Source organism: Aythya fuligula, chromosome 7 (assembly GCF_009819795.1).
Source record: "Aythya fuligula isolate bAytFul2 chromosome 7, bAytFul2.pri, whole genome shotgun sequence".
NCBI classification, from domain to species: Eukaryota; Metazoa; Chordata; class Aves; order Anseriformes; family Anatidae; genus Aythya; species Aythya fuligula.
In genome coordinates this window covers 15792365-15818365 of record NC_045565.1, presented here as the reverse complement: position 1 = coordinate 15818365, position 26001 = coordinate 15792365, and the positions used below count along the sequence as shown (strand labels likewise).

At 43.6% G+C, this 26001-nt stretch overlaps 2 protein-coding genes across 3 annotated transcripts in view; one reads left to right on the top strand and one right to left on the bottom strand.

The window, feature by feature from the left end:
- Window positions 1-2107: 2107 nt before the first annotated feature.
- AP3M1 (adaptor related protein complex 3 subunit mu 1) lies at window positions 2108-25398 on the bottom strand. 2 transcript variants are annotated; one of them, XM_032190898.1, is made up of 9 exons: window positions 25377-25398; window positions 10277-10552; window positions 9416-9587; window positions 7695-7832; window positions 6459-6544; window positions 5943-6076; window positions 5357-5564; window positions 4395-4539; window positions 2108-3156 (listed from the first exon to the last, which is right to left on the bottom strand). In XM_032190898.1, the coding sequence occupies exons 2-9, from the start codon at window positions 10547-10549 to the stop codon at window positions 3056-3058; spliced, it is 1257 nt and encodes a 418-aa protein (XP_032046789.1). In that variant the 5' UTR covers window positions 10550-10552; window positions 25377-25398; the 3' UTR covers window positions 2108-3055. The 2 variants fall into 2 exon arrangements, with proteins under 2 accessions (XP_032046789.1, XP_032046790.1); XM_032190899.1 differs by lacking the exon at window positions 25377-25398 and adding an exon at window positions 17973-18029.
- Window positions 18323-26001, top strand: part of ADK (adenosine kinase) — a 278657-nt gene continuing 270978 nt past the window's right edge. The window contains exon 1 of the mRNA XM_032190900.1: window positions 18323-18408. Within this exon, the coding sequence (XP_032046791.1) occupies window positions 18353-18408 (56 nt within the window). The 5' untranslated portion in view covers window positions 18323-18352. The remainder of the gene's footprint in view (window positions 18409-26001) is intronic.

The window sequence follows — 26001 nt, the reverse complement described above, 5'->3', positions numbered from 1 at the left end:
TACAAAATGTCTGGTTGTCAGTATTAACTGAACAGTGATAATACTGTAAAAAGGGCAAACAGCTCTTACAGAGCAGAAATGCTAAAGCTAAATGATGTTTTTTGAACAGAAAATGTGCAGTTGCTGAAACAGAAAAGAGGATTAAAAGCAGTTGTTTTTGTCTTCGCTGCCAGTAAAACTAACAGTCAAAAGAACCAGTGGGAGAAAATGGGAGTTGTTCCAGAGGCCTGATGGGTCATCTGTTCTAGAAGCACCAACCGAGGTTCTGAAAACTTGAAATGGGATTTGCCTGATCCTGTCAGTAAAGGAAGAACTGTGGTTCTGGCTAGCACTTCATCAAATCTGAATTTTACTTGGCAAACTTGAAAGCAAAGGCAATTGCATGGAATTACTGTTCTGTTTCTGTCGTAGAACCTCTTGCTACAATTCACATAAAGCTTCTGTTTTAAAAAATTCTGTCAGCTTTCACACATTAACACTGTAACCTCACAGGACCAACATTTCTTGGTGATGTGGGACTGAACATAGTCCAACAGTGGCAGAAGGCACCTAGGATTTAGTAATACTAGATAAATTACAGATATCATGCTGTTAACAAAGTTCTCTCCGTAGCTGAAGGAGGATGACAACTTCTGAGACAGTCACCTTTGTCAGCACAGGATATCAAAAGCTGACTAAGAAATCCTCAGTAATGACATCCTTCTGTTCCTTAAGCCGTGCTATTCATACAGGTGTTGGTACAGGTTGTTAGTGGGGAGAGTGTGAACCCTGCTACTGCAAACTGTGCAGCTGACGTTCCTGCATCTGGGGAAACGGCGGGAGTCAGCACACCCACAGCAAAAGGCATTAGCCTCACACAATGAAAACCAATTCCCTGAGGAAAACTGTGTTTGTGTTCAGGGCGCCTTTTGTTCCAGGTAAGTGTAACTGTTGATGGTGACTTCTAGTGAGGGACAGTGAAGTGCGGATTGAAGCTCTTCCAGAGACAGCAGCTTTGTGTATCCTCCCCTGGTGGTTGAGTGACACAAGGCTGGTGAAGCTGGTTCTGCAATATGCTGACGAAGTGTTGGTGTTGAAGCTAGCCCTTTTTGATACTGCATTATGTATCTGTCAATAATGGTGTCAGTGCTGAGAGATCTTGCAGCATTTTCAGGCTGCTAATGCAGAGAGCAGTTCTAGCTATGCAGACTTAAGCTTGGGACCTAGCAGTTACATCTGAAAACAAGTTTTTTTAGTAAAATTTCTTTAACCTGAGGATGTGGTTTACTGTAAAGTGGAACAGATCTGTAGGATAAGCTACAAACTGATACAAGTTCCACCCACTGAAAAAGGTAGGTGAGAAAGCTGGTGGCTTTTAACAGCCAAGTGACATGCTTATACAAATGTGAGGTTTTCTTAGAGGTGCTAGTTTGTAAAAGCAGTATCTTGTAGCTACAGTAATCTTCTGTAATTTCAGAAATTCAAAATAGATGGCTGCGGTCAAGTTTGATATTGCCAAAGTTTCTAATAGAGAATGTGTGAGTTCCTCTTCCTACGGGCTTGCTGCCAGTATTTGAGATGAGCTCCCCCTCATTTTTTTTAATTTGCCTCAAAATTTGAAATTTTGGCTATTGTATTACTTTAGTTCCTATTATTCATCTGAAGCCAAGTTAGCACATATTTATCCATTTGTAATCCATATTAATTAAGGAAATAAAGATTCTCTAGTATCCCACTCTTCCTTAATTCTGAAACTTGGGTTTCTCAGCCTGTTATGTACTGCCCAAATGTATGGTTTGAACCCTGGCAGGAAAGTTAGGGCATATACTGGTTTATAGATACAGTAAGCTTATGCTGGTGCGTAAGAAGTTGTTTTGTCTGCTTTGCATCATCATTGCTCTGTCCTTAATGCTTAGATTGTGACATTTCAGTTATCCCACATTCAAAAAAAAACAACACACAAGCTTACTTGCCATGCTCATGAATACTCTTCCTAAACTTTGAATACCTGCATAGTAATTAAGTTCAGTGAAGAGGTAGCAATTACTTATTTAATTGTATATTGGATGTCTCTTATTTAAAGAGCATTTTGGATAGTTTACAGTAGTGAATACTTCACACGAGAAAATGTGTTTGCAGTAGAGTTCCCTTTATTTCATAACATTAAAGCACACAACCATTAAATACACTTGACACTTCTATTGTGCTATCTAAAAAGCTACACTCCAATATACACATGGCACAAATCTGGTGGCATCCACTTCAAACAAGTGGAACATCTAAACCAAAGCAAAGGCTTCACATAAAAAATAGATCGTACTCTCTGCAACTGTATTCTTAAAAAAAATGACAATGATGAGATTGAATGGAAAGAAAGTAGATTACTGAAGCAACAATCACCTCCCATATTAATGCAGAATGTTATTTTTATCAGCTCATCTGCAGATGGCACAAATGAAAGCTGATTAAGGCAAACGCTTCTCAGGAAAGGCGATTTCTTGTAAACAGCAAGGAAAATATTTTTTCTTCATTAGAAGGTCTTTCCCAGGAGTGACATTTGCTATGTCCCAGGCCCTTCTGGGACCCCTGCCCGGCTGCTCTATTTCTGAAGGGATTACATGATGCTTTGTGGAATGCCAACTTGCAGCTGGCTGTAAGAACAGCTGAGATTTCTTTGCAGGCAGCTACAGCAGCAAAATGTGCCTCTACAAGACTTTTCCAAGGGCCTGTCTGGCCTTCATAATGTGCTTGGCCTCTGGGCTTTGGTATCTGGCAGTGTATGTTTACAACATTTTGTGGATCACCTATACCAAATGATTCACCAGCACAACAATTCAGTTAAAAAAAAAAAAGAAAAAAAAAAGTAAAGGTGTATTAGAAAAAAAGGTACCTTATTTTAAAGCCATAATAAGAAAAACTAAGCTACACTTCCATTTTAAGAGCTGCTGTGCACAAATGCTTTGCTCCCAAACTAATCAGTGTGTCTATTAATTAATCGGCACCTAATTAATAGCAACATAAGTCACTAAGCAGTCATTTTTTAAGGGGAATTTCCTCTTAGAAGTAGAGCATCTTCTCATGTCCTGACCTGGAATTTTCCTGCTTTTGTAATGTATTTGACACCTTTAAAAGGCTTATATTTTTCTCCATACATGTCTAGACGATTTACTTTCAATCCTGAAAAAGACAAAAATGAGAGTATAAAGTCAGAAGCGAAATACTAGAGATCTCCTTTCTCTGTTTAACAGTCCTGTTTTCTTTAAGCAAGTTAAGGTCAGCTAGGAAGCTAGTTTATGTTCCTACCCCTTTCACAAGTTCATGCAGTTTAAAACAGCAGAAGGGACCATTTTTCTCACCTAATCATAGCTTCCCTAGGAGGGAAAGGATTTTTTTGTTTTGTTTTACTCAGTGAGGTCACATCCTCCTTATGAGGGATGAACTACTGAACAGATGAGTGCACCTTCTAATGCGTCTGTATGCTGCCCTCGTGTTCCCAATAATGCCAGTGAAGCAGAAGACAAATTTTAGAAGTCTTCTCATATAAGAGATTATAATTTCAGTAATTCCTCTGTTAGTAATTAAGGAACAGCAGTAGCTATTAATTACCTAACAGTTTCAGGTTGGCTGCTGCTTTCCCACAAGTCTACTGCCTTTGGCATCCAGCCACTGGTTTGCTATATTTAAGCTAGTGGATTGCAAGTTTAAGAGTAAGGTGTGGAATTCTGTTCTCATACAAGGACTAACCCCTGTTTACTCAAAGTAGTCTAGGAAACAAAAGAACCTGGTAACTACCTAGAAAGACACTACATGCACTACTGCCCATTCTCATCTACTAGTTTCATACATCCTCCTTCCATCCAAATGTGAAGCTTTGCTCTGTTAGGGTCTTGGTCCTGCAAAGCTTACTTACAGAAGCATTTTACAGCTAGACAACTTGTATTTAAGTGTTTGCAGGCTGAGGCTTTGTTTCATTTAAATATACTTTTGGTCATTAGTCTAGAGATTTCATTACGATTTTCCTTGCAGATTGGTTTGAAGATGAAAAACTAGCCAGCTCCAGAAAGAAAAAGGGCATTTTTTTAAAACAACACTTTTTGAACACTATAAAGGGCTTTAGTGGTACAAGGCTATAGCAAGTCGAGAGCAGCATACTAAATCACCTCTGCACTAAAAGTAGTAGTTGGCTTCTGTTTAACACACAAGTCAACACAGAAAAGCCCATTCCTCTGTACATTTCTCACAGCCTTTCTTGAGCAAAACTGGCAATTCATAATTCCCAACAAGAGCATCTGGCAGCAAGGTTAACTGCTGGGTTAGAACCCAACTAACTTCAGATCTGCATCTTCAATGCAAAGATTAACTGTTTGCTACTGCTAATTCTCCATCAGTATTGATTTCCTGTAACACCCACTTACCTGAAATTGCGAGCTGTTGGATCTTAAACTGGATATTTAAACTTGGATTTTCTTCTGGCTTGGGGGCTCCAGACTGCAGGTTCACTATGCCCTTCAGATTCGGTAGCTTTTGAGGTGTAATTTTGCCAACGTCCCACGTTAACACCTTGTCAGGAAAGAGAAAGCGGTAGCAGTAGCCTTTATGGATACCACCTATAAAGCCAAGTCCAGATGAAGCTTTTTGTTTGCAGGCTGGGTACAGCAATCAGCCTGGTAGCCCGAAGAATTATGTTGGTGTTTTCATTCTTAAAAGATCAGGGTCTGTTCTTTTTAAAATAAAATGTTACTTGGAGAGCTTTTGCACAGAATTCACATCAAATGCGGCCTGAGATATTTCAAGGGCAGCAGAAAGCTCAGAGCAGGCTGTGAGACCCAGTAGAAAGGCTTCGCTCAATACATATCAGTGAAATATTTCCTGTGGACTAAAAAGCTTTGGAAGCTTTGGGAAATTCAGGTCGCAAACCTCAACTGAGAAGCAAGAAAGCAGGACTCCCCTGCTCTGTTTCCCTTCCTGTGTGTCTTCAGGCAGTTCTGTGGAAGCGGTTTTCCTGATTTCCTGCCACCTGTTTTTCTGGCTCTTTGTTTTCAGCTCTACTGCATTTTGTCCAGCTAAGTATGTTTTTAATAACATAGCTTGGAGAATACACTACAGCTGAAAGCACCAGCAAAACACCGCTGCATACACTGAAGAAGAATATTTGCAGGAGTGAAGGTGCAGCGGCAGGAATACCAGAAATAACCAGAAATCACACTTGGTGCATCTCTAAGACTGGAAAAGTAAATCTTAAAGAGAATATTTTAATTCATAAACGCGCTGAAGGGAAAGATTCTTGCAATGTGTGGAACAGTGCTCTACTACTTTGCAGTATGTAGGACTTGCTCTAATGTCCCCTGAGGTAAATAAATTCAAAATTAAGCCTTACCTTAGTAACTGGATCAAACGTATAGCTGCCCTGTGTAGCGGTGAGGTTCATGTTAAGTACTGCTTTTGGCATGTGAACTGTCATGACAACACCTTCTACTGTTTTTCCCATATTCTGTTTTGGTCCAATGGTAACATCAAATCTTCCTGAAGAACTGTTCTCCTTAAAGCTGATCATATGCTTCACATATACAGGAATTGCCACCAAGCTGAGAAGAGAAGACAATATTATTAAGACAATTTTGACTTTTTTGCTTTATTCTTTTTATGAAGATATGAATCCTCTGTCTACACAGAAACTTAGCCACAAAGCATCTAGCAGCAACCTTGATTACCAGAAATCAATAGCCCTGCATTATTACCACACATGGTTTATCCCACTGAAAAATGATTGCTCGCTATCAGCAGCTTGCTGAAACGCTGTTTTCTTTAGTGGGGACACAGCACCAGATCAGACAAAATCTGAAAACACGTTTTTTGGCAATAATGCAAATTCCCCTCTTAAAAAGGAAAAATCTGCAGTTACAGTTATCTAATGCTTTCCATCAAAGTATGTAAAGAACCAGCATGTCTAAACCAGAACGTACTTCTGTGAACTGACACGGTATGAGATCAGTCTGAAATTCCCATCAGGAGGAATAAACGAAAGGACTCTTTCAGACTCCCAGCGTTTGAATCGAATACATGGATGGAAGCTGACATCATCCAGCAGCCTTGGATTCTGTAAATAGCGGTAAAGTGGTAAGTAGAATCTCATAAAACATCAGCAGTTTGAACTAACTACTGAACTACTACACAATTCCTGCTTTTTGTACTCTTAAGTATCTTTTCTCGCCATTTTCTGAGATGCATTACTGAGCTCAACGCATTTCTGGTCTGACACAACACAGTAGCTCCCACAAGCATATTTTTGTGTACAGACAAAACCCATCCCAGCTACTGAACAGTGCAGCAACTTTTGCAATACAATTTAAAACTCGATGTATTATTTTTCTTGTTTAACATATCAAGTAGTAGCTGTGCTTTCACATTTGGTTAGCTCTGTTCATTAAGAAAAATGCATCTTAAGCAATTAAAATGGACAAACACACTGCTAAACTTACCATGAAAGAAAGAGAAAGATCCGGCATTCCTGAGAGCTTAATACACGAATCAATAACACCTTGGATTTCTGCAAAGACTGTGGAACCTGTGGAAGAGGAAAAAAAAAAAAAAGGACACCTCACTTAATACATTATCAAGGGCCTACCAAACCTGCAGTGCAGCTAGAGGGCACAGATGACATTTACACAACACTCGGGAACGTGCCAAGCAGAGATAGGAAAGGTCATTCCAGTTACCTGTGGCCTGGGCAGCTTGCTAAAATACAGGAACCAGAGCAAACATCTTGTTCCAAATCAGCTAATTATACCTTTGCAGGCTGTTACAAAGAGCTTGTACTGGGTACGTCTGAAGTGGTTGCAAGCAACGTGCAAGTAAAAATTCCAGAATATGCAAGCTCTCAATCTTCCTTTCATCTACACTGTCTACTGTCTCCAGAAAAAGGGGGAAGGTTGTAGAGGTGCAGCAGGGCAGTTGAAGCAGAAGAAAACAGTCAATATGGAAACACAGTAAGTTTGTGCCATAAAGCACAAGCTGTCATCATCAGCTTGAGCTTTCACAAACACAGCCTGTTTAACAAGAAGAGTACCTATTCACCTTGATGTTAAATAGATCTATAGCCAAAGGAAAACACAAGACTACTAAGCACTGTACCCAGAAAAGGATCATTTTCTTAAGTGCTCCATAAGGATAGAAAGGAATGAGCAGGACTCTGCACTAATTAGTCCTACAAGCAAAGGTTCTTTTAGAAGATACGCAGAAACTCTAGTTTATACACAAGAAAAACAACACTTCCGGCAATCCTGGAACAAGTTTTGTCTTGCTGTTGGAGGAAGGCTGATGACTTCTTTTGTCTCATTCACGTGATGGCCCATAAACAAGGAGATAGATTATTGGCAAGAACCATGGGAAGATAGTTTTGCCATCACATTACAAATGAAGTATTTTTTTCCATTTGTATCTCAGGAGACAAACAACGTGCAATCAGAAAATATTGAAGTACAGAATATTTATTTTAGCTGTACAGTATGTTTTTTGAGCATATTGCTCTTCTGAGGTAAACTAAAGGAATACATTTCGGCATGTCATTTTGAATTGGTCATATATTTCTATTTAAGACATAGATTCATGCATAGGAAACAAGTGCAAAAAAAAAAGTAGACTGTTGTCTCTCTAAACACTAATGGTTAGATGCAGACACAGTCAACAACCAAAAATGAGTTTGCAAGGCATCTTACCTGATTTGTCTATAATCGCATCAATTTCCTCAATAACATCAAAGTAGGCTTCGTTGTTTGTGTATTTTACCCCTGCTCTGCGCCAAGGAATGTTGGACAGCTGTCCAGTGGGAAGTGTGTCACCCACATTACTACTGCCTTAAAAATGGAAAAGAACTCAAAATCAGTAATAATTACAAGTGTAATGTTGCAATGACCACAATTAAGAATCAAAGTAAGATCTGGCCCCCCAGGTTTTGCAAACTAAAACCCAAACCACTAAAATTCCATTTGTTAGGTGCCATGAACAAACTTTATGGATGCATCCAGACTTAGAGCTTTTAATTTAATACTGTGCTCAGCAAAATACAAAGCTCAGGTCAGCGGCAGGGTTGAGTAGGAGTAGATGGGGGGCTAGATCCTCCAGAGGATTTCATCACTACAGCTGAACACATCATAGCTCCCTGCAAAGGCTCCGAGTACCCTTTTCCCATCTTCTTGGTGTTCTATCTGGCTGCCTTCATGGCCAATTTGCTGATAAGAGCTGTTATGGAGAAAGACCTGGAAGAAGCCTTAGGGAGAGTTTCCACCCCCTTCACTTTGGAACTACTGTTAAATCCAAGGCTCTCACTCTTGGTGCCCACCTGAGCTACCCTGCAGGGATGTGACAGCCACATCTGTGCCTAGCTGATCCAGCCCCTGGCCCACAGACTGAACTTTCTAGCTTGACTTGCCTGATCATAATGGATTTACCCGGTGATCGCTGATCTGTAGCTGGCCCTGTTATCATCTCCAGCTCTGATCTGGCCCTGACTCATTGGCTCAACTTCTTGGCTCCTTGTCAGGGAGGCCACTGCCCCTGCCTGCCTTGCCGCCTTGGCTTGCAGCTCTTACCACCACCCAGTGTGAGAAGAGGGCTTCGTGAGCTACATGGTTGTGAAATAACTGCTAATATCATTTTTCAGGGAAAAAAAAACCACAAACACACAAAAAATGCCACACAATTTAACACCAATGAGACCGTAACAAAAAATTAAACCTCGTGTGCTACCCCTACCCCAAAGACCAACTCCTCTGAGCGCTGCCCCTGCGTGGCCCTGCAGCCCACCCACTGCCCGTCTGCAGCACAATGTACGGGCAAACATCTCACGTATCCTCGGCCCCATGTGACACCTCATGGCTTACCGCCCTTGCTCCTGCCTGCCAGACCGGCAGATTCCACCAGCTCAGCTGACAGACACGTGGCTCTGTCAGTGCAAGACGTGTGCGTTTACAGCAGCTCGAAACTGCACCGAGCGTGATGGATGCTGAGGGTGGCGGGGGGCCGAGGACAGGCTGTCTGTTCCCAGCCAGCAAAGATTTATTAGATAGCTGTTATATACCTTTATACAATCATTTCTTATAGTACATATAACCTTCTCCAGTGCCCCTCAGTTATTCAAGGCTTGGGCTAGCTCTGTACCACTCCCTGAGCACCTGTCTCCAGTATGTGCTGTCTGAGCTGGGAACTGCTATTCCTGAGGGACTTCAGCAGCTGAGGCTGGACCAGCAGTTCATGGGGACATCGAAGGGTCCATGCATAAACTGCAAATAAGGAAGAAGTTGCTTTTTCTCAACCAGCCGGTCGACAGTGACCTCTCACCTTACACACTCACGCCAATACGATATTACCTTTTAGCTATGAAGCATGATGGGGCTTTGCTTTTAAGCTGACCATCACCTCTGAAAGTTTATTTTCATACCTGTGATGGAGTTGACGACGGAGCGCAGAATTGTGGGAGGCTTAATCAGTTCCTTCAGTATGTTGGATTCTGTTGCCAGTGGAAAGCCATTGTCTAACATTTCTTCCAGAAGCTCATACACAATAACTACATTGTCCTTAATTGCAGTCTCAGAACATTCGCCAAAGTAATCCTAAACAAATCAGAGATTATAAAGAGGATTTTTATTCCCATTAAAATGTTCTGCCTTTTTTTTTTTCCAGCTTACCCCCCAATATCTCAAAGAACTTTAGTGCCTAAGCTGAAAAGCTACTTCTATACTGTGACTGCATCATATGTTCAGGTCACATTTATCATCTAATTAGAATTAAAGGCAGTGTGAACAGTGAAATTAATGTAATCTGGTTTACTATGTACATATGTCCCAAGGGTTCTCCCATTTCTGAACATTAACACGTCTTAAGTTAGAAGACTGCTGTAAAATATGGAAACTACCTTTTGGCAATGACCAGTTTTCAGAGAGGTTCCTTTATTTACCGTGTCTGTCAAAGAAGTTGAAAACTCACTCTCATTTCACATCTCTTCCTTCCTGACTGCATGTTCCTCCTAGTTTATCTATATAACACGAACAGTATGAAAGCTCACAGACAAAAGGCAGCTTTTACAAACTGGCATTTGGGTTTTAGTGCTTGTGTGCTGGTCTCTAGAAGTCAAATGAATACACAAAACAATTCTCTTTTCCTCTATAAACCGGCAATTGACTTAACAACTGCAAAGGGGAAAGTCACAGGCAAGACAGTTTATTACCTTTCTTTAAAAGACATCTATACAAAAATTCCTTTGGAATTATTTCAATTTTAATATTACATAACGGTGACAGACCTGGAAAGTATCTGCTACTCGGTGCAGAAATTCGATTACAAAGAGCGGCGGCACTTCTGTCTGTATGACAGACACAAAGAAGATTTTATCCCGATAGATGCTGATGAGGTAGTGATGTGGCGTTGAGATGACAGGAGGCACATTCTCAACATCGATTGCTTTCTCCTGAGCTTCAAAGAAATAATCACACACAGACTGGCTCACAACACTCTTCCAGTGCTTCTCCAGGAATATATCACCAGAACAGTTTATAAGAAACAGGCTGTGGATCATTTTCTGTTGGAAACAAATTCAAAGAAGTTAAAATAAACAAAAGAAATTGAGGATTAACATTACTTCTTCTCCCACGTTCCCTTTCTTATTATGGCTATTGTTTACTAATATGCAGTGTGAATTTAGGATAGTGCTCTCTTTAAAAAAAAATCCATTTTCTTTATTTAAGGAATGCTCTGCCACAAAATAATCCACAATGGATTAAGCTGTTACCATGTATCACAATGTAAGCAAGAAGCCAGCACCCTTGACTTCTACTTGCATCCATACCAGGCATTTGTAATTTATTTCTTAAAGCACAGCTGACTGTCCTGAGTCGGCACTCACTCAAACATGCATGGCAACATGCAAGGATAACTTCATGATTTAAGTTTCCTTTTTTTTTCCTCGTGGCAGAGGAGTTTGCATAACATCTGCATGCGTAACTGAGCACTGTGGTATCTCGAAGAGAAATCTCATTAGCTTGTCAGCTTTAGCTAGTGAACAAGAAAAGTGTTTTTTATTTGCTAGCTAATTAGTCTTTTGCTTATGATCTACACTAAGCTGCAATTGGATAAAGGACTGAAATTCATTAAAAGTACACAAAAACATAAATTTACCTGTTTTACCTAACAAAATTGTTTCAAATGAAAAAAATAGCCTCTAAAATACAATGAAAAACTAACTCACTCATGAAACAAGGGGGACATTAGCTGCAGTTATGGAATGTGACTGTTTTTTTTTCTTGTATCTTTCAAGATTTACAAATAATATACCCCAGCCACTGATCCTTCATTTTATTCTTGGGAAAAGCAGCTTATCTGCCTTTTTAAAAAACTAATTCCCAGTCTACTTCTCAACTTGCAATGCGACAGTAAGTGAACAAAGTTATTGATTCAAACCAAAGTGAATCAACTATTTTCTCCACATCTGTACCAGAGACAAATGCTGTGAGGGTTCAGCTTATGGAAGCTATAAAGCTATATTTAAAGCTATGGAAGCTATAAAGCTATAAAGCCTTGGCTGACCTGCAGCATAACCACACTGAAAAAATTAAGTTTAAATTCAGGCTTAGAAAACAAAGCCATCAAAATTTAACCCAAGCACAGGCTCCTCAAGCTGAAGTGGTACTTGCATCCTGCATAAACTCGTTCTGCAGTTGAAGAAGCTGCCTCTGTTCAGCCCTGTTGCCTTCCAAGTATCAATATTACCAGTCCTGCAGCTCTGCAATTACCTATATTAGGAAACTGGTCTGGTCATAAATTGACACGGAAAAAGGCAATTCTGATCAAATCAGCTTCCTGAGGCAAGTTGCTGCGTTGCCAGAGCGCGCTACATCTGGTGCAGAGGAGGGGGCAGATGACAGCAAGGCACCAGTGGGCCTGCTGGGACCGCACCGCATCCCAGGCAACTCCTGTCAAAAGCATGCTGTCCTTAGTGGTAAGCACAAAGGGACCCACGGCCAATCTGTGGACTGGAAAATCCAATTAAGCCAATGCAGCACATAAGGGGAAGTTACTTTGGAATTGGTGATTGCGGATTTTTTTAAAAGTGAGAAAGAAAACAAAGCTACAAAGTGACACCATTGCATATTTCTGCTATACGTTTTCTGAACCAATTTAATCTCTAATTTAGTTTGCTAAAATCCAAACAGGCAATTTTTATACTATGAGCACAGCGTTCTCACAAAGGAGCCCTGACACAATGCTGTAATCCAGTTTAACTAAACATGTTCTGAACTTAGCCAGCGCTGGACATTAAAACCTCCAAAATCTCCCGGATAGCCGCACAGCGGCGCTGAGCATAATCAACCGCTGAATGTCAGTATTGTTCCGCGCCAAGGCAGCCAAACATATGAAGGTGATCAGCTGTAAAGCTCAGAATAGTTCTCTGTACATTTTAATATGGATACAATAGTGTATCTGTTACCGGCCGTAAAACCCCATTCCCAGTGCGTGCGCCCCAAGCTGGGTGGGGGCGTTCATCCCAGGGCTGACCCGCAGCGTGGCTGACACTGCCCCCACGAAGGATCCCGCAGTGCCTTCAAGCCCTCGCAGCTGTCCTGCTGTAAATGTTCACACCGGTTCTAGGTCAGGAGCCACTGCTTCGTTACGCTGCATTTTTAACGAGCACAGCGTGCAGCACGCCAACAGCATCGCGACCTAGGTGCAGCCACGCTGCCGCGCTCTGCCTGCAGCCGGCTCCCAGCTGGAGCAGTGTCTGCTGGCACGGCCTCTTCCCTGCCATGAATCCCACGCACGGTATCAGGCCGTGACCTATGTGCTGTGGAGGGAGGGCCTGCACGGCCAGAGGGGCGGTGGCGTTGGACCCCTGCCCCTATTTACTCATCGGCCCCAGATGCCCAGACGCCAGCTGCGTTCGTGACTTTGTGCGGCCTTGGGGCGAGGTGGAAAAGCAAACTGACCCAGGGGCCGTGCCCGGCAGATTATGGCCTTACGGTGACTGTGGAAACCAGGAGTAAATTCCCACCTCGCTGCCTTCCCCGTCCCCTGGTACGTGTCAGAGGATGTCCCATGATACATACTGATTTTGCTTTTAGAGCAAGCGTTCCCTTCACAACCCCTCATGCACCTTCCTCCTTCACAGCCTTTAGCAGTATGCTAATGAGAAACTTAATTAGAAGTGCTCTGGAAAATTGTAGCTCTGGCCTTGCAGCTTGTATAGACGTTCAGCACCCCACTACCCACAGGCACAGCCTGCTCCATCGGTCAGCGGGTCAGCTCTCTGCCCGTGCTGACCACAGTAAAGCAGCTCGTAGAGCAACGCAACGCAAACCCATTTCACCTACCCCACACTGTCAAACTGGCACCAGCCAGATACAGATGGATGTGATGTTGTCTACCTTGCAATTGGTACTACTACAAACATATCTTTTATAAGGTAAGATTTAACAAAATTTACTTACGGTGCTTCCAATACCGAGGATTTCCCTGCTACTCTATTTTTTGGCTGCCAGGCTTCATATAAGACATGGAGACATCCCTGAGTTTTTCTCATTATCTAACCTTGTCCTTCTACCCCGTCAGTACTTGAGATTTGCAAAGACAAAAGGATTAGAAAAGCTAAACATTAGAAATCACTCCAGTAACAGTGAGATTCCTCACACCATTAGGTCAAGTAAATACCAGTGGGCAAAGAGCAAAGCTTAGGAGCTGGGACGCTTTGAGGGTAAAGGTCTTGAATCAAAGTCCATCGGTTTAAAATACAGCAGCAAAGGCACACCGCCAGAATTCAAGAACCAGGGAGTGCCTCTGCAGCAGCGGACACACACACCACTTTGAGAGGGCAGCACGCAAACACCCTGTGTAAAATAAAGGATGTCCTTCAAAAGGATGTGCCTCCCATCTCGCTGCTTCGAGGCCTACCTAGGAAGCAGACTGAAGGACTTTGTGGTTTATTATTTGCATCTTTAGTCCAGAGGAAGCCATTCAAGGTAATGTTTAATAGGCAGATATCCTTCAATACTCCTGCTGGCTGCAGATCTTCCCGTCACTGCAGCAACGAGGAGCCCAGCACAGGCTGCGTGGTTGCTTCTTGCAGACCTCGCTCCCACCCTCATTAAGGTGCTGACCTAAGAAATTCCTCACGGCTCTACGGGGTCATTTTCACTCTTCAAAACGTGAAGCCCTCAAAGAAAACGCAAATATTTTAACTTAGATGTCTTCAAATATGCTATTTCCAACTCTGTGCCTTTTCTTTTGACTAAATCTGGATTTTGCAATTTCACTTTTTTTCCCCCCCATCTCTTGGCAGAAACATCTGGACCAAAATCACAGCAGGCTTACGAGACAAAAGCGGAGCTCATTGGAAAGCTGGAAGGGCTGTGATCATGGGAAAAACACTGCCTGTATGGGCTTGTCCTTAGCTACAACCAAGTACTCTAAAATGTAACTAATGGCAGAAATTCTGTTGCCAGCTGCTTTTCCCTGACACTGAGCTGAATTACAGCCAGAACTCCAAAAAACAGGACCCAAGGAATTTGTCACTGACCTTTGCAATGCCCTTCAGAGTGTTACTGAACAGGGCTCGATGTGGAACCATCACTGGAAAATATTCCGGAGCTCCCACGTCCCCTGCATCTGGCGGAGCTGCCCCAAAGGGCACAAGGATTAGTGGGAGCAGACTGCCTGAGCCTCTGCTATGTATCTGTGGAAATGAACTTCCAGCCCTTAAGAGAATGGAAAGTAATCAAATGCTCAGAGTAATCTGGAGAAACAAATAAGCTCAAATAGATGATTCTATTTCTACTTCAGTTAGTATTTTTGTCACAAGCAGCTGGTCGGTAGTTTAAGCTAGCTTTTTGCAATAAATTCAAGATATGTCACAAACGTGCCACAGATGTGGCAAAACCAAACCACTTTTGCTTCCCTCCCCCCAAGCCCCATTCACTGACTCTTAAAATAGAAAACTACCGAGGAGAAGTCCTATCAAACACTTCAATGACATTTACAAGGCAGCCAACGTGACAGCTCTGAACTTACAATTAGCTGCATACAACAGCAGTAGTTGTGAGCCTCAGATCTTACTAAAATGAGAACAGTCTGTAATTTCAAGGTTTTTTGTTTCTATTTTTTGGAGGGCTCCTATTGCTGTTAGCATATCTTACTGCTGCTCCTGAAGTTGTCATTAATCTCTTCATTTATAAGGTGCCCACAGCTTAAGGCACCCACACATTAGGGTGAAAATGTATTTGCACCCCTTCTAAAGAAGTGCCCAGTGTTTTTCTTTGTTACTCGAGCAAAACTCCCAGAACCAATTCAGCGGCCACCTAACAGCATCAAGTGCTGGTGCCCGTGCAACAACCACTCAGATGTACATCTCATAAGCAAACTCATCCCTATTAAAGCCAAAACACTTTGCTTCCCAGATACTCAATGTACATTTATTTACCTTCCCTCTTGCTTAAAATCTTGTTACTGACTTTCTGGAACTGATTGTGAAAGGAAGCAGTCCTCGGAGAATATTCTGATGTTGTCTTAAATCAGTATTTAGTGTCCAGAACAGCCTCTCCAACTTCCTCCATATTTATACCAAAAAAAAATCACATCCTGCATAACAATTTGTGCAGCATTTCATCTGACTGATCAACTTTCCAATAATATATTTGCATGGTGCCTCTGTACAATGCAGCATAAATCTTCTAAATGCTGGCAAGCTTGTTCCATCTCTTGCCAACACAACAATATTAGATTCAGAATAATCAAGCAGTATTAGATACTGAATAATTGTGGTTCCATTTGAGATCTGCAGGAACAGAAGGTTTCACTGTAAAAGCTAAAAACCCAATAAAGTCTCCCAGAAAAAAAATATTATTAAAAATTAATTGCTGAAGCGACATTTTTACATGAAGATGGAGCATTTCTAAAACAATTTATGTCCAAATCGGGGAATCTAGGACTGCTAATGGACCATTTAAGAAATCCACTCTCTGAAAGCATTACTGAATAAAGACAGAGAGAGGACCAAATTGAAACAGTACGGCCAATATCTCATCACCAGGAGTTTCAGAAACAGACCGATAGGACTGTCAGGCTCCCAGAACCACCAGAAACTTTGAATGTCCAAGGCAGCAGGATTCGACCACAGGACACAAAGCCTCATCTCAGTAGTTACTTGGGAAAATGTGTTGAGTTGGTCTTCCAGTTCACTGCTCCTGTACCTCTGACAGGCTGCAGCGAGGGTGCCACCAGCTTTATGCCACTCTTTTCATGGGCTCTATTTTAAGAGGCACTCAAGGTTCATGAAAGGACAGTGCAGGGCCACAGAGCCACGCACTACTGAAATCCTAGACCTGAGCCAAGAAGCACCACTGCAGCTCTGCTGGAAACGATAGCTCTCCCTAACAGACGTGCACTCTGACACAACTAGTCCAAAGTCCAAATGGTAAAGGAAGGCACATACCCATTTTTATTTACCTTCTCTTCCACAAGTAGAGAACAGAGCTGTACTCTTTAATTCTACCATCATATCTGATCAAAATCAGGCTCCAGAATTTTGAGTGTTACAGAACCTTCCAAAAAGTTCCTGCTAAAGAGCAGCCCCTTATGCACGTACGCTGAACAAGCATAAAAACAATATTGCGTGTTGTTTGTGTATTAACTAAGTTTAATATACAGTAAAGCGGTACAGGAAGTAGGTTGGCTGAAAATAAAGCAGGAGGAAGAAAATACATTGTGAAAAGGTTTAATTTGGTTTCTTCCCATTATTACAGCTGTGATGTACAGCTGCCATTTGTCACCTGCTGTTCAGGCCTCTCTACCTCATGAACTCCAATTTCTCTTTCAAAAATTCTCATGACAGAATTTCTCTAATATTGCTTAATGCAGAATTGCTCATAAGGAGAGCACTGCTTGAAGGTGTGGCTGGGACTTAACTGGTACATAGCTACTTGTCACAACTGGAAACTTCACTTCTGGACAAGGAAAGCAAAGCTGAGTACTAGAGGACGTGGAGGGGTCTTACTGATTAATTTGCCATCAGTGAGGAATGTTCAGGTATGTGCATGCAGACAGGAAAGAATCTTCTTGACTCATTTTCTCCCAAATCTGGGTGTGCTTGTGGTTTTTGAGTTACCCAACACCCATGATACCACAGACTAAATCCCAGATATTTACAGTGATGTACCAGCAAGGCTTTTAACTGCTGGGAACTGCTGGCTGAATCAGCCTCATGGTTGGCACAGTCCTTTTGTACAAGAGTGCTTCTATCATTTTACCTCTTCCATGAGCAATTCAATTAGCTTGTGCTTTTCCTGGAAAACAGCTTTGCCATTCCCATACTGCAGTCTGCCTTCTATGAACACAAATTTTCATTATTCAGGCATGACTATCTTTTTTTTTGCCTGGTCGTTTATACCACAGCGACATTTAACGAAGTTGTTCCTTCAGCCACACCAACACCTCGGTGTGCTGAGGGAGCGGTGAATGCACTGTACCTCAGGGCAGGTCACCCCTGGCACAGGGGGCGAGGAGCTGCAGCCTGCCCCAGCTGCGCACTGGGCAGGGCAGGAAGGGTGCACTGCACAGCGATGGGTGATAGCGGATTAACGCCCAGGGCACATTACAGAGGCTAACGCTCAGGAGGACCCTTGCTGATTAATGAGGCAAGCGCTGTGCGCTCAGGCTGAAAGGTCCAGGCTGGCAGCAGTGACCCTGGAGCACTGAGGGGCGCTGGGTGCCAGGGCTCGGGCAGCCCATCCCCATCCCCATGCCCATCCCCATGCCCATGCCCATGCCCATCCCCATCCCCATCCCCTGGCAGCGGGTCCGGGCTATGGCCGGGGGTCCGTGCATCCCCTCCCGCAGGCCCCGGGCCTTTCCCCGGCGACCCGGCGCAGCCCCTCCCGGTGCCCGCTGCCCCCTCGAGCCCCCCGGGGCTGCCCCCGGCCGCCTGAGCGCGGTGCCGCCGCCCGCCCCCCACCTACCTCCGCGTCCTGCCCGGCGCGGCCCGCTCGCGGGGCAGCGGCCAAGATGGCGGCGAGGCCCGGCGGCGCGGGGCCGCCCCCCGGCGGAGGCGCGGGCGGCCGGGGCGCTGCCTGCTCCGCGCGGCTCCCGGCGGCGGCCCCGGGGAGCCCCGGCCCGGCCTCGGCCCGCTCGGCTCCCCCCCGGCCCCGCGGCCGCCGCCGGCCCCGCGGCGCCCCTCGGCCTCGGGCGGGGGACGGGGCCGCCCGCGGGGGGTCGGGGCGGGCGGGCGGAGCGGCGGCGGCCGGGCGGCGGCGGCGGGCGGAGCGGCTGCTCCCCGCGCCTCCCCCCCACTCCCCGCCCTGCTCGGCGGGGCCGGGCCGAGCCGCGCCGCGCCGCGAAGATGGCAGCGGGGGAGCCGCAAGCCAAGAAGCTGAAGCTGGAGCCCAAGCAGCTCAGGTAGCGGCCGGGGCAGGCGGCACCGCGGCGGGGCGGGGCGGGACGGGACGCGTGGCCCCGGGGCTCCCCGCGGCTCCCCGCGGCTCGGGCTGCGCTGCGCGGTCCCCGGGCGCTGTGCGGGGCCGGCCGCGCGCGGGGCACGTGCACGTGGAGCGCTGCGGGCACCCCGAGCGAGCCCCCCCGACCGCCGGGCTCCTGTGCTTGTTTCACCGCCCTGGCAGAACCGGTGGGGCTCTCCGTGCGGGAAGCGTGGTCGGAGGGGTGGAGCGGAGCTTTGGCTGGTGCCGTTCCTGCTGTGTTTTCTCGGGGTTATTGAGGCACGGGTGGATGTGCCCGATACCTGAGCTCCTTCCAAGCGCTCAGGATACGGAGCAGATTAATAACATAGGGCTTGAAACGCCAGAAATTGCCCTGGTGGTAGCTAATAACTTGCTGAAATACAGCATAAAGAGATGTTCTCATCTCAGTCCTGAAGAACAGTCCCTTTCAGCGCTGATGTCCGTACCCAAAGAACTAATCCTATTAAATTTGTTAAAGTCAGGGTACTTGCTCCTCTGGCAGCTGAGCGACTTCTCCAGCCTAATAATAGTTAACAAGCTCAGTTGCAGATAATGGAAGAGGAAAAATGTAACTGAGCTCTGAAGGAAAATAAATGGCTTGCAGCAATGTAAAGTTGTAATTAAGAAGCATCAGCTATTTCTGTGGGCCTCAGAGCAAGGAGGAACAAGAAACTGGGAACTGCAGTGTTTCTGCTTATAAAGCTTATTAGAGGAAACTGCGTTTTACCTGCCTCAAGCCCAAACATAAAAATACAAAAATTTGAGAACGTTGTTGAAGTATTCAGTTAAAAATGTAAAGGATGTTCAAAATGGAATGGGAAGCCATGGTAGCGTACTTCGTATCAACCTATTAAAAAAAAATAATAATTTTGCAAGGTGCACAATGGGTCAAAAAAATACTAATGCTGTTAGAACTTCAGTACTCTCAATCTGTTCCAGGTTAGTTCAGTATGAAGTGCCAGCTAGACTCCAGTGCTGTCTGATAAGAAGAGCAATGCCATAATCAGCTGGTGATCAAACAGTGTCGATGAGTGTTGTAGGCCCCAGACCGGGCTTGTGCAGTGGGGAAGGTGGGCAGGCTACATTTGGCAGACCTCTGATCTTGTTTGCTGCAAGAACGTGCTTGGCTGCCTGCTGCTGGAGGACCTTGGCCCCTGCTGAGAGCCAGTACAGAAGGTACCAGTCCGAGTGGCAGAGGTCCCTTGACTTTGTCGTGTTTGTAACGAGGCTGGGTTGTTAATGGAAGCCGTGCTACTTGTGCTTGGTAGCACTGAAAGCAGTTAGCCTATGGATCAGAAAAGAAGTACAAAATAAAAACAACAACAACTTGAAAAAAATCACTTGGGGGATAACAACTTCATATTTGTCATACTAAGAATTACGTGAGAATTTGTTGTTCTCAACATCTGCATTTTATACTCTACAGTCTCTTCAGAAGACCATGTGCAATGGACCAAACAAGGATGGTCTCACACCTTACTGTGCTGCCATATGTTATGAACCCGTATCTTTCCTCTGGCTACTGCACAATCTATTTTGATATCAAAAAATGACATTAAAAGTTAAATTTCACTCATTGTCACCAGCAACAAACATGTCCCTCTCTTATATCTTTAACTTGTCACTTTCTGAAAGTGGCATCAGGGAGGTTTCATGGATACAGCCTCAGTGCCTTTCAGGCAAAGTAGAACAAAACCAGCTGCCCCGTAAGGTAGGCAGAGCTCAGCTGGTTCAGCTGAAGTTCTTTGAAGGCAATGTAGGATGGTTGGCTTTTGCCACCAAGCAAGCATAAGACCCAAAGGAGCGTTCCCAGCACAACAGGGCATTGTGCTGACGTTAATCTGCTGGGTATCAGGTTTTGTATTGTCTTCATTGACGGGTGCAAATCCCCGCTAAAACCAACGGGCTTTAGGCAAGGCCGTTAATGCATGTTACGTGGCTCAGACTTCTGACCACATCTCTGCTGTGTGAAATAAAATATCACGGTGCGTGTCAACTGTACTGATTGAACAGAAAATTGGCTTGCAGAATGGCAAGCAGTTTGTCATTGAGCAGTACTATCAGCTTACTAGAAACATGAGGTATTACTATAAAGGAGAATTACTAAGGATCTGTGTCCTTTTACATTTGGTTTGGTTTTATCTTGGAAGTCTGTGAAAACTACAACCAGGCTTCTTCTGTTAATGGACTGTCACAGCCATGGAAGAATTTGAATGTTTTCTGTAGAAACATTTGGGCTGATATGTGTAATTCTGTATAGAAATCTGCACGCTTGCGGAAGAGAAAAATGAACAGTTGTGAAATCCTCCATGGTCAAGTCCCCTCTGTTACGTGATGGCCTTCTGGCAGTTCTGCAGCTGCTGCATTGATTAAATAGTAATGACGTAGCTGGCTGTTTGGACAAGTCGATTTATCTACATGAAGACAATGTAAGCATTGAATCTGACAAATTTGTGCAGAAGTACAAAGTACAATATTCCTCTTTTTCTGTTACTATTAGACATCTACTGCTTTTCAGAATAAATTATCAAACGCTCTGTGGGTAACTGTTGTCAAAAGTAGTCGTTTGTCATTGCTGTTCCAGTAAATTTTAGACAGCTTGATAGTCGTGAATGTAGAAATGTTGCTAATTTCATGCATTTTTAATTTTCTTAATAAGCAGGGTTTAAATTTAGCTTATTCTTTCATAAGCTTTCTAAAACTGAAAGAAGATTCTGAGTATTTTAAATTAGCTGTGACAAAGCTTTCAGTTAGAATTTAGTAAACCATTTTTCTTTCTCTCATTATCACTGGCTTTTTTTTTTTTCTCCACCTCACTCTCCACTTATATTCTTTTTAGTTTGTCTTGTTGCTTTGTAATTTCTTCACTTTTCAGTTACCCAGATGTGGAAACACAGGTCACTTTCCCTGTGTCGGTACTCTTGATAGCCTCTTGGTACAAAGAAAGATCTGACTCTAGCACCTTGCTGTGTGTGCTCCCAGAAGGATAAAACCAGCAGATTTTTTATATTTTTTTTTTCAGATGGATATTTAGACCCCTTTAGAAAGTAGACAAATAAAACCTTTTGATGACACTTGGGACGTATTTTTCTAATTTTGCTTCATCTAAGACGTAGCAGCAGCAATCTTCCCTTCAAAGTCATGTTGACAGAAATACATCCCAACACTGACTGTTAGGGATCTTGCTTCCATTGTGCTGATCTGTAACTCAGATCACTGTGTGGATTGCCACGTGTCTTTTGCAGTTGTTGATGTAATCATGCAGGATTTATCAAAGCATGTGTTATGGGACATGGTTTCTACACTTTTGCATTCCTGTGTTGGAGAAGCTTGTTAGGGTGTTCCCTTCCTTTTAATTAAAGAAATCCTGTGCTTTATTGGGAAGAAGTGTGTGACTTGAGGAAAGAGGAGGCCACGGGAAGGCTATACATGCTCTGAACCATGAGCACAGCAGGGGTCTAGTCCTTCCTCCACTGACAGTACCTGCAGCCCACCTGGCAGAAGGGTCATTCAGGGGTAGTTAGTCTCTCCTAATATCCTCCAAAAATGTATGCCTCCGACTTAGTGTGTTGCCTCACTGAAGCTAGCAGGACCAGTCTTGTCGCGAGAGGTGCTTACATGCACGATTACGTGTGGGAGGGGAACCAGGGCAAATATGACTATTGAATAATGAGTCGTGAAGTTCCTGTGAATTCTACCAATTTTGAGAGTTCCTTCTTTTTCAGCAAATGAAACAGCTTGTGTAGAATTACTCATCTAATCGGATCTACTAATGTTACTTATAAACAGACATGGAAGATGTCTGGAAAGGAGACAGAGAAGTAATTGAATATAGTGTCAATTGTAATAGTGTAAAACGGACTTTATGCAGAACAAGACCTTGGCTTCCTCTGTTGTCGCTGAGGTCTATTTGAAGTGGAAATATTTGAACCAAAACTCTGGCTTGTGACTCAAGGTTGTGATATTGAATTGGAATAGCTACTTACACAGGCAAAGTACATGAGTATTTCACAAAACCAGTTTCAGAAGCAGGGAATGTGTTGCTGTCTAAAGGTCATTAATTAGTATTTGCTGGCAATGTGTCGGAAAACCTTATCTTCTTGAAAGAAGTAAATTGAACTCAAAGATATGATGTGAACACTAGGTTTTCTCAAGGATTTTCATCTTGTATGTACAGAACTCACTTCTTAACGAATTTCAATTTACATTACATACTAATGTTATTTATACAATAAATAAGTATTTTGTGTGAAGGTGAGAAGTCTTTGAGTATTCACTCAGAATTAAGTGAAGTTTTTTAATTATTTTTTCCCATTTTGTAATGTAACCATTTCTTTAATGATTGTTTGGCCGCAGTCAAAGCTGTTCCATGCCTGAAGGATATGGTAATGTAAGGCAACTTGCTGCTTTTATGCTACTTTTGGATTGCATTTCTAGTGAAAGATATTAAATGTTATTTTTTCTTACACATTCAGAGTTACAAATCAGTTGGAACTGAAGGATTAGGCTGTTTGACTTGAATAAGATAGAGGAAAAAAGAATAGCTGTCTGTAATATAAGGAAGGCAACAGACTTACAGATTTTCTTTTAGATTAGAATTTACGGATTTTCTTTTGCTTTTACAGCTGTATTGTTTGTGAAGCTGGTCTAAAAGAAATGGATTATGCTATGGGATTTTAAATGTAAAATATACCTAAGAGTTTGCTAAGATATTCATATAAGCTAAAAATGTTATATTTTATTGTAAAATACATTTTTTTCTCTGCAGAAATAGTTTCAAAACAATCATTTTTGTAGAAAACTCATATAAGATGTGTAAAATGCTCTTATCAAAAGAGAGTTAATGGACTTTGTGCTTGCTAGTCCCATTTTATAATGTCTGCTGAGGCTATTAGGTAAACGATCAACCTTCTGTCTCACGGGGTTGTAGCATGGACAGCTTACCTAAAATTAACCTTATTTTAGTACTTAGAAGAAATTGCATGAAATATGAGGGTTGATGGAGAACTTTTTGGTTGTGTAGTAATGTAGACAATTTATACTGAATATTGTGTTATAGAGCACAATGCAGTCCAAGGCTAAGGCCTAGTTTGCCTGTATCTTGGTTACACAAGTTATATATGTATAAAATGTATAGTTTCTCGGATTGCTTCAATAAAGTGCTGTTTTGCAAGCTCTCCCATACTTGTCTGTTGGTGTAAGCACTTTAGTGGAGTCACCTGAGGTGCAGTAGTTCATCATACGTACAGGAACTGAGATGGCCCTGAACATCTAATCCTTACTGTATAATAACAGAAGCAGTCAGGAGAAATTGTGGCTAGAGCCTATCAGGTACTATATGTTTTTAGATGAAAAGTTGTGAACTCTGTATTTTTGCTGGGATTTCTGAAGCCAAAACACGTGCCAAGGCATGGGTCAGCCGCTCTGTGCAAGCCGAGCAAGTTTGGAAGGAGCTGGATGGGCTGAGCGAGTTCAGACAGGCTGCCTAGCACACAGCTGGTGTGACTACAAGTCAAACTTGTGGCACAAGCTTCACAAAGTTAATCTGTGAATGACCATAATTGATAAATGACTGTTTAATTAGGGCTTCCCTGATTGCTCTTGCTCTAGCTGTGTGTCAAGATATCTAGAAGTTATCTGGCAGACAACCAAAAACCCCAGTAGTGGTAGGTGATGCCTTAAAGACATCAGTAACAGTAGGTTCTGCAGGTGTGTGTTAGTGCAAGCAACATGATTGTTCGTACACTTGGGTATAGTTGTAAGTTTATAAAGTGCTATTGACAAGTGCTATTGTGCTAATTCACAAAAGGTTGTTTAATTTTCTAGAAAAACAGCCTTCTCATAGCATCTTGCTGAATTGGTAAGAAGTTAGAAACGTTTGATGCTACCTCATTTGGACTCTGTAGCTTAATATTCATAATATGCAGTTGATATATGGTAGACATTACTACAAATATAGGTAATGTGTTATATCTGTTTGGTCCCTTTTATGTTCTTTCTGACGTGCTTGTTAAAGCCGGGTAATTATTTATGAGGGATGCTACTTGATTTTTTAAAATATGTATTTATTACTGAAAATGTTGCGATGGGACTAACAAGACATGAGTTTTGTTACTGCTATTGTTATATTTGTCTGTGTGATAGGATTTCCCTCCACCCCCTCATTTTCAGTTACAAAACAGAGGTTTGGCTGTTAGGCACTGAAATTGTTAAAATAAGAGTAATTAATTGTTCAGCACAGATGGGAGGATATAGCCATTGTGTGTCCAAATACAGTATTTACTTTTAATTACAGTTTAAAATCCTACTTCAGGATTTGGGAACCTGTTGTATTGTGTGTTGCAAGCTTTCGCTTAAGGGATTGGATGTGTTTCCCACTCCCCTTAATTTGACTTTTTAAGACCCCTGACCACCTTTAATAACCAGAATTTTGTGAGTGATAATTCATCGTCCAGTTGGGAAATCCAAAGAAATCCGTTTAACCTCAGGTATTAAACATAAATATTCCTATTATCTTCTAATGATGCCATAGGTCCTTAAGCATCATGAACATCTCAGATTTTGACCTCTTAAGACACACCTTAAAATCAGCAAATACTCGAAATGTCAGGCTTTAATTTTTCTGAGTACGATATTCCCATTTTGTAGATGAAGAGGCTAAGGCTAATAATAAACACATCATTTGGAAGTTTACGTATTTAATTAGAGGTAATATAGCCTTACTTAACAGAACAACGTGGGATTCGCTTTTGGCAAAAACAACCCTTTCTGACATCAGTTTCATGAATCAGTGCTTCTGGTGCTGGTAAGTTAACAAAACAAGCGCCAAATCGTCACGGGGGAGCAGTAATCTGGCAGCCAAACGAAGAGCAAGCGGGCAGGAAGACAGGAAGAGAGAAAAACACCAACCTGGCGTTGCCGATGCTTTCCCCCCGTGGCCTGGCAGCTCCTGTCGGATGTCACGCGCTGTGGGATGAGGTTGGAAGGTGAAGGGCTCGGATGGTGGCAGCCAGGCCTGCATCTCAGCCGTGTCCCCGCTCGGCCTGAGGCAGGTGGGGACGACAGAGCCACGCTTGGAAGCTGCGTGTGGCAACCCGTGAGTACGGTAACCTCGCGTCTGGAGATGAGGGGACCCTGCACCTGCACCTGGTGTGTCAGGGCCCTGCAGGTGCCTGTCAGCGGCGGCTGAGGAAGGCGTCGAGAAGGTGGCCGAGGCCTCGCTGAGGTCGTACCCAGCAGGTGCCAATAAAAGGCGTCAAAGCGCATCCTTGTGCGCTGTGGGGGGCTTTGCTCTGCGCTGAGGGGGCTTGTCCCGGAGCAGCCCCGGGGCACACAGCAGGGATGGTGGCTGCAGGCAGGGGGACCTGTCACAGCCTGAGGGGAGCGGGGTGCCCTCGGGCGCGCAGCCGTTGTCACGGTGCCCTGGCCGTGCCCGGGGCCGCGCTGGCCATCTTTACTGCGGGCACTGCGACACAGACCGGCCCCGGCGCGCTGCCCCCAGCCCGTTCCCCTCCCTTATGGCGGGGGCCGCGGC

Bases quoted from the DNA above. Each gene is read 5' to 3' on its own strand.
- AP3M1 (XM_032190898.1), bottom strand. From the start codon at position 10,549: ATGATCCACAGCCTGTTTCTTATAAACTGTTCTGGTGATATATTCCTG. The intron at 6,545-7,694 runs GTAAGATGCCTT...CCTCTTCCACAG, and splicing joins TGCGATTATAGACAAATCAG to GTTCCACAGTCTTTGCAGAA. The intron at 3,157-4,394 runs GTAAGTGGGTGT...TGTCTTTTTCAG, and splicing joins CCAACAGCTCGCAATTTCAG to GATTGAAAGTAAATCGTCTA.